We start from the raw sequence: 8,293 nt of genomic DNA, 5'->3' as shown, positions 1-8,293 counted from the left end.
TCTCCCAGAGACCAACAGCTGGGCTTGTGTTCAGTTCCACAGATCTTCCCCACTCTGGGTTCTCAGAGGATGCTCAATTCCACAGCTGAGGGGAACAGAACAGGTAATGTCCAGGCAGTGAGATTCTGGGATTCGCTGTGAAATGTAAAAAAATACAGTACTTTTTTGTTCATTTAAAGTTAAGATTTTTCTGTACATTTTTTAAATTTACATTTTTATACATTTTGTAAACTTTTGTATAAGTTTATAAAACTGAAAGCATATAACATTTAGGAACTTACATCACCATTCACATCTGCACATCATCCTAGAAAGATGTTTACTTCTGGGGGCAAAAGGGGAGTTATCTTGGTTTGTGTTCCTGATTCCCCATCACTGATGTCCACTTCTGCAAAGTACCTCATTGGCTGGTATATTTGCCAAGAGAGATACTAATATTTGTGTTTGCATCTCAGCTGGGGCAGGGGCTGCAGAGATGGGATTAGCAGCATCCACCTGGGATACAAGGTCTCTCCTGTCTGCCCCTGTGTCCTGAACCTTGTGTGCTACAGGTATACCTGTGCTTTTTATGCCTGGATTTGTGTTTGTGCTTTCCTTGGAGCCCTTCCTTGCACTTCTGGACTATGATTATGTCATTGGTCCAAAGAAGTGACAGTCTTCTGGCTATTCACCATTTTTTGCAGGTCAGGGTTCAATGAGGAGTCCTCTGCTGCCATTCCCAATAATCCCAGCAACCATAATAATGAAATAAAACCTGTCCTTGCTTTGGTTATCTCCAGACCTTCCTAACCTCTAATTTCTGGCATGTGTGTGTGTTCGGGGGTTTGGGGACAATGATGGGTGCAGCAAAAAGGGTAATCTCAGCCTTTTCAATTTTGCATTGTAGATCAGGAAGCTCATTTTGATGGGTTGGATCACAGAAACCCCCTTGGGAACTGCCATCTGGTGTGCTGAGATTATCTCTGAGCCTGTTTTCCCTGGCAGCTGGGGACTTCAGTGCCCTGCCTGGTTGTGCCAGACACGTTTGCCTGCTACAAACACAGACCCAGGTCTGAACCACATCCCCCACAAACTGCAGGCTTAACTGAAAACAGCTTAGGAAGTGTTCCTGTCTCCAACACTCAGATACCCAACTCCCAATGGGGTCCAAACCCCAAATAAATCTGTTTTACCCTGTATAAAGCTTATACCGGGTAAATTCATAAATTGTTCGCCCTCTATAACACTGATAGAGAGATATGCACAACTGTTCCCCCCACCCCGCAGGTATTAATATATACTCTGGTTAATTAATAAATAAAAAGTGATTTTATTAAATACAAAAAGTAGGATTTAAGTGATTCCAAGTAATAACAGACAGAACAAAGTGAATTAACAAGCAAAATAAAATAAAACATGCAAGTCTAAGCCTAATACAGTAAGAAAGTGATTACAGATGAAATCTCACCCTCAGAGATGTTCCAGTAAGCTTCTTTTACAGACTAGCCTCCTTCTAGTCTGGGTCCAGCAATCACTTACACCCCTGTGGTTACTGTCCTTTGTTCCAGTTTCTTTCCGGTATCCTTTGGGGGTGGAGAGGCTATCTCTTGAGCAGCTGAGGACAAAATGGAGGGGTCTCCCAGGACTTTACATAGTTTCTCTCTTCCGGGTGGAAACCTCCCTCTCCCCCTGTGTAGAATTACAGCTACAAAATGGAGTTTTGGAGTCACATGGGCAAGTCACATGTCCATGCATGACTCAGAACTTTACAGGCCAAGCCACATAGCCAGGAATGCTCAGATGTGGATTGGTGTCTATCAAGGTCTATTGTCAGCTTAAGTGTTTCTTGATTGGGCACTTACTGAGAATAGTCTTTTCTCAAGAAGCTGACCAAATGCTTCACTGAGGCTACTTAAAATCAAACAAGTACACAGCCAATATTCATAACTTTGAATACAAAAATGATACATGCATACGATGAATACATGCAGAAGAACATAACCTTTGCAAAGATATGTTACATGGCATATCTGGCATAAAACATATTCCAGTTATGTCATATTTACACTCATAAGCATATTTCTATAAAGCATTATGGGGTGCAACGTCACACTCATCTCCTACAACTTCTTTCTTTCTGGCCTTCCCAATCCCCATCACAATCCACCTCCAGACTAGTGCATCTAGACCACTGCTGATAAAATCTTTTTCCTCACCCACCATGCAGACCATGTCCCTCCTTTCTCTGAATTCTTCCACTTTTCGTCCTCTTACCTTCCATAGCAAAGACATGCTTCTCATCCTCCCCTTCTAGGCCCTGCACAGCTATACCCTCATTGTCTACCATTCTTCCCCTTGCTCCCTTTGATCCATCGAAGAATCCAACCTCACCGCTAACATCATCTTCTCCCTGGCTTTTCTTTGTGCGCTCCACCCAGGCTGGCCCAGGATACTTAGGATGCTGAACATGTCCTGACCTGTTTGGTAAATGGTCTGTCTTTTTGCTTGTCTGGATATAACTTTTAATATGGTTGCATTCAGCCAAGACAAAACTGACCATTTACCAGACAGGGGATGAAGTTAGAGAGGTCTGTGTAAGGGAAGACACAGGCTAGGGATGGTCTCCAGGCACGGGGCAGTTTTTTACTGGAAAGAAGGCATAGTATTTTGGCTACCCATGCCTGGGGAGCATTCCCTGTCCCAGAATGCCAGCACCTGCAGTGCCATCAGTAGTCCCTTTCATGGCTGCTTGGTCCAGGCCAGGACTTAAGGTGACCCTGCTCAGCCCAGACTGTGTCAGCCAGTCAATCCGGAAGCAACAGAGCCACAAACTCTATCTGAGTCCCAGCAGCTCCAACAAATAAACTCCTTTATATTCATTACAGCTAATCCCTGTCTCTTCTCTGCAGTGGAGGACACTACAGCACGGTCACCTACCCTCTTGTCTTTCAAATCGTTCCTCAAAACTCACTTCTTCCCTGAAGCACACTAGCCCACATCAGTAAAACGCTCTCATCCACCCCATAATGAACAAATAAACAAAAACCCACCAAGACAGAACCTTCCTGTGGATCTCCCAGTGTCTGTGTTGTGCTGCCCATCTGTTTAGGTCACAAGATTCCCAGGACAAGAACAGTCTCTCCTGACATGTCTCATAGGGCAGTGTTTTTCAAAGTTCAGGTCACGACCCAGTACTGGGTCGCGGCATGTCAGGCACTGGGTCACTCTGGTCAGCATCGCCAACTGGGACTTTAAAAGTCCTGTCGGTGGTGCTGCCCAGCTAAGGCAGGCTAGTCCCTACCTGTTCTGACACCGCGCTGCACCCCAGAAGTGGCCAGCAGCTGGTCCGGCTTCTAGGGAGGGGACCATGGGGCTCCACGCGCTCCCCCACCCCAAGCACCAGCTCTGCATGCCCATTGGCTAGGAACCAGCCAATGGGAGCTCGGGGGGCGGTGCCTGTGGGCGACAGCCGCGCAGAGCCACTTGCATACCTCTGCCTAGGAGCCGGACCTGCTGCTGGCCACTTTCAGGGCGCAGCATGGTCCGCGATGCCAGGACAGGCAGGAATCCTGCCTCTGCACCCTGGCTGTGCTGCTGACTGGGAGCTGCCAGAGGTAAGTCTTCGCCCCAACCCCGTGCCCCAATCCCCTGCCCCAGCCCTGATCCCTTCCTCCAAACCCAGAATCCCTTCCTGCACCTCAAACCCCTCATCCCCAGCCTCACCCCAGAGCTTGCACCCCCATCCCAGAGCCCTGAACCCCTCCCACACCCCAATCCCCTGCCCCAGCCCTGAGCTCCCCCCAAACCTGAAGCCCTTCCTGCACCCCAAACCCCTCATCCCCAGCCCCACCCCAGAGTCTGCACCCCCAGCCCAGAGCCCTGACCCCCTCCTGCACCCCAACCCTCTGCTCCAGCCCAGAGCCCCCTCCCATACCATGAAACCCTCATTCCTGGCCCCACCCTGCAGCCCTCACCCCCGCACCTCAACCTTCTGCCCCAGCCCTGAGCTCCTCCCACACTCCAAACCCCTCATCCCCAGCTACTTTGGGTCACGGGCATCAACAATTTTCTTCAACTGGGTCCCAAGGAAAAAAGTTTGAAAATCACTGTCATAGGGCATCTGGCACTTAATAAATCAAGAAGAGCAAATACTGCCCAAGCATTTATTGCCAAGTATGTTTTTATAGCATTAAAGATATCAGAGACCAAAAGCTAGATTTGTGTTCAGTTTCACAGATCTTCTCCACTGATGGCTCAACAGAGAACTCTTGGTCTTCAACTAGCGGTGGAAGAACAGGTAAGATCAGTGCATTGAGAGTTTGATGTTTGCTGTAAAATGTGATTGGGAGAGAAGAGTTCTTTTCCTTCCAATTAATTGTTGGTATTTCCCTCTTTCTTTGTGTGTGCCCCTCCTACAGACTGCCCAATACGGTGGACTTTTCAAAGGGGAAAATGCTACTTCTTTTCTGTTCAGGAAAAGACTTGGAATGCCAGTCAAAGAGCATGTTCTGAAGCAAACTCTAATTTAGTGATCATCAACAGCAAAGAGGAACTGGTGAGAGCTATTGTAGAAAGAGCATATAATCCTGTGGGAAATGAACCATGGACTCTGCTTCAAAGAACTTCCCAGCCTGTCTTCTCCGTCTCTGAGTTCCCCATGCAAGTTTCCTATCTGCACTCTTCCAAGTTCTCCCCTTCCCTCCTTAGCTACACCCTACCTTAGTACCAACACAGGGGCTTGGCTGTCTTTGTGCAGGCCCAGATTCATTGCCTGCTTCTCTGCTAGCTAATTAAAGACACCCACTCCAGGATTTATGATGCACCACAATGCACAGTGTGCTAGCATGACTAAATGACTTTAATAAGCATGCAGAGAGGCAGGGCCCAGTAATACGACAGCCAGGCCCCCTGTGTCTAAGGTAAAAAGAGGATGGCAACATCACCAGATGTCAAAGAACTTGGCAGGGAACTGGAGTGGGGAGAGACTGGGGAGAGGCATAAAGCCACAGGAGGGCATACTGAAATGTGGCCAGATATCCCACCATGGGAATATGCTGTAATAGGCACCTTCCATTTCATAGGCTCCTGTTATGAGACATTGGCAAATCTGTTAGACATAAAGCCCTGTGAGAGCGTTGTCCTACAGAGAGTCGCCGATGCGGGATGGGATAGGCTTTGTGCTGGGTTTGCAGCAGGCTGCTGGGGATCTCTTGGTCAAGTTTGGTTTGTCTAGACTAGGAAAACAGTTTTTGGCTAGGTCGGGGTTAGCTAGCTAACCCCAATCTTTTTTCCTAATCTGGACAAACCCAAGCAAATCACCCCTACTGGCACCCCAAATAGATGCTAATGCTATTGAATTGTCTCTGGCCACAGGTAAGAATTCTCAGAACTCACTGTATGCTTCCTTTGCAGGAGTTTCTCCATAATAACACAAAAGCTGAAGATTACTTCATTGGATTGTCAGTCAGAGGCACTGAAGGTGGATGGAAATGGATTGACAACACAGAGGTTAACACAGACATGTATGTTTATTCCTTATTATACCTCCAAGTGTCAATTATTTCCTCTGATGTATCTGCCACAGGTGTTTTGTGGAGAAAGGGAACAGAACACAGGCTAGGATTTTCCTATGCCTACAACAGGGAAGAGTAACACAGGCAGAATTGATGCTAAGGTTAAAAAGCTACTCCTGGGGGCATTCTGGGCCAAAAAATTAAAAATTCTATGCACAATATTTTAAAATTCTGCAAATTTTGTCAAAATAACACTGTATAATCATGCCAGTTTTAATTATTTTGGTAATTTATTTCAAAATACCTGTCAGCAAGTATGTCTGTAACAATACAGACACACACAAAAATTCCCCCAGGAGCAGAGTTAAAGAAACCCCTATGACAACCCAATTCCTGTTTCTCTGCCCCCTTCCTCCATCTCTGAGTCCAACCGGGGGGGGCCAGACACCCACAACCCCTCTCCCACAGAGCCCAGCCGCGGGGCCTCCCCCCAGCCAATACCCCTGAACCCTCTTCCCCCCCAGAACCCAGCCATGGGGTCCCTCCATTCCAGATACCCACACCCCCTTTCCCTCCAGAACCCAGACACGGGGTCCCCCCTTCCAGATACCCGCACCTCCTCCCCCCAAGAGCCCACCCGAAGGGCCCTCACTTACCCAGGTACCCACATGCCCTCCTCCCCCAGAGCCCAGCCTCTCCACCAGCCACAGCTCCAGCCCTGGCCCCGACTGTGTCCCTGCTCCCAGCCACTGCCACAGCCACAGCTCTGGCCCCGACTGTGGCCCTGCTCCCAGCCACCGCCACAGCCACAGCTCTGACCCCGACTGTGGCCCTGCTCCTGGCCCTGGCCGTGGCCCCAGCTGCAGCTCTGGTTCAGGCCCCACTCCTGGCCACAGCTCTGGCCATGGCCCTGGCCCTGACTCCCAGGGAGTATGGACAGATTTTTCCATTACCTGGGCAGGGAGGGAGGGGGGGCAGAAAAAAATTGGGTACCACTGGTCTAGAGAGTGAGACTCTCCCAGGCTATTCTATAGAACTGGTTAAAGAACTTACTGTATTTGCGTGTGCATCAGAGGGAGAGTTGGATAGTAAACTGAGGAGTGTGTGCGTGTGAGAAATGTGGGGATTGAAGGAGGTGTCAATACAAAGTGGCTTCCATCACTCATCAGGAACCTTCTGACTAGAAGGTGAAATATCCTTAGTCTGTCCTTTGGGTTATTGCATAAACTTTGGATAATTCAGAATAATAGGAATGAATACTCTAATTCTCATTTCTTTCTCATCTCCACACAGATTTATGATAGGTTTGAATAGTGACACCTCTAATTGTGCTGTAATCGGATTAACTGTCGTGGGTACTATATCTTGTTCTGTGTCAAACCGCTGGATCTGTGAAAAGAAAGCATAACAGCTCCCTTGGACAGAGGAAGACTCTGGGGCTGGCATACACAGGCTAACTGGAACTTGGGTGGCACTCTTCAGTGGTTAGAGCAAGTCACTCGGAGTCAGGAGACAGGTTTTCTTCTATACTGTATTGGCTGAAAGGCCTTGGGATAGTTACTTTGTCTTTTTGTGCCTCAGTTTTCTCATCTGTAGAAAAAGAATAATAGTATCCACTTTTGTAAAGTATACTCTTGAGCTCCTCAGATGACATGCACTATGGTGGTGCCATGTACTGATGTTAATGCCCATATAATGCTGTATTCACACAAACTTCAGTAAATCACTCCCATATAAACTTGCATAGAGGCTAATTCTCTCTCTTACACACACATGCAGCCAGGGACAAACTTACCACTGACATAAGCAGGTGCAATTCTATTGACTTCATAATAAAATGCAGAGAATCCTTGAATGAAAATAAGCATGACAGATAAAAAGTGGAGGCTGAAGAAGACAAAAGAGGTGTTGGAAATGACAATGGTTAAAAACACTGTTATGTAGCAAGGTGTGGGGGCAGAGCAAGACCTGTGCACCTGGAAGACCCTGTTCAAACCAAGGACATTAGAATCCTTGGAACTGTTGAGAACAACACAATTTTTCTGGAGGCCCTTGTAAAAGCAATATAGCAGCTCAGCTATATTTAGCACTTTGGTAGAGCTTATTGGGCCCGATTCTCTGCTCACTTTCACAGGAATAACTTCATTAATGTCTATGGAGTTACACCAGTTCAAAATCAACCTGGCACCAGGAGTAAAATCTTGACCCCACTGGAATCAATAGCAAAACTCTCACTGACTTCAACAGGGTGAGGATTTCACCCCAATCATGTGATGCACAAACATTAGCTAATTAAAGAGAACACAGTTTCCTGTAGGTTGAACACTGTTGTTACTGACCACCACAATGAAACACATGGAATGTACACCACAAAGGGAAGTACAATGCTTGACACACTTCCTGTGATGTGTAAAACGGAAGATTTTTAATAGCAGCGGCTGTGGTGAGGAGCTAAGGCCCTATTATAGATGGCACGGATTGTTAATGTTTCTGGACTTAAGCCTGGTGATGCAACAGGGAAGTCAATGGATATTGTAAAAAAGATATGCAGTGTTGTTATAGCCGTGTCAGTCTCAGGCTATTAGAGAGACAATGTGGGTGAGGTAATATCTTCTTTTATTGGACCAACTTCTGTTGGTGACAGAGTAGCAGACAAAAGCGAGACAAGCTTTTGTGCTTAAATAGAGCTCTTCCTCAGATAACCTGAAGAAGAGCTCTGTTTACGCTTGAAATCTTATATCTCTCACCAACAGAAGTTGGTCCAGTAAAAGATATTACCTCATTGTAAAGACGAGTTTCTT

At 47.0% G+C, this 8,293-nt stretch overlaps 1 protein-coding gene across 2 annotated transcripts in view; it reads left to right on the top strand.

Moving 5' to 3' along the window:
* Positions 1-8,094, top strand: part of LOC112105000 (C-type lectin domain family 5 member A-like) — a 12,484-nt gene extending 4,390 nt beyond the window's left edge. The window contains exons 1-5 of one of the 2 annotated variants that reach the window (XM_026660247.1): positions 53-103; positions 4,208-4,276; positions 4,398-4,534; positions 5,392-5,501; positions 6,786-8,094. In XM_026660247.1, the coding sequence (XP_026516032.1) occupies positions 70-103; positions 4,208-4,276; positions 4,398-4,534; positions 5,392-5,501; positions 6,786-6,900 (465 nt within the window). In that variant the 5' untranslated portion in view covers positions 53-69 and the 3' untranslated portion in view covers positions 6,901-8,094. Of the gene's footprint in view, positions 1-52; positions 104-4,207; positions 4,277-4,397; positions 4,535-5,391; positions 5,502-6,785 lie in introns of those variants that run through there. The other variant, XM_026660246.1, reaches the window with a different exon arrangement.
* The last annotated feature ends 199 nt before the right edge of the window (positions 8,095-8,293 follow it).

Source organism: Terrapene carolina, unplaced genomic scaffold (assembly GCF_002925995.2).
Source record: "Terrapene carolina triunguis isolate 2854851 unplaced genomic scaffold, T_m_triunguis-2.0 Scaffold740, whole genome shotgun sequence".
Lineage (NCBI taxonomy): Eukaryota > Metazoa > Chordata > Testudines > Emydidae > Terrapene > Terrapene triunguis.
This window is presented reverse-complemented; position numbering and strand designations above follow the sequence as displayed.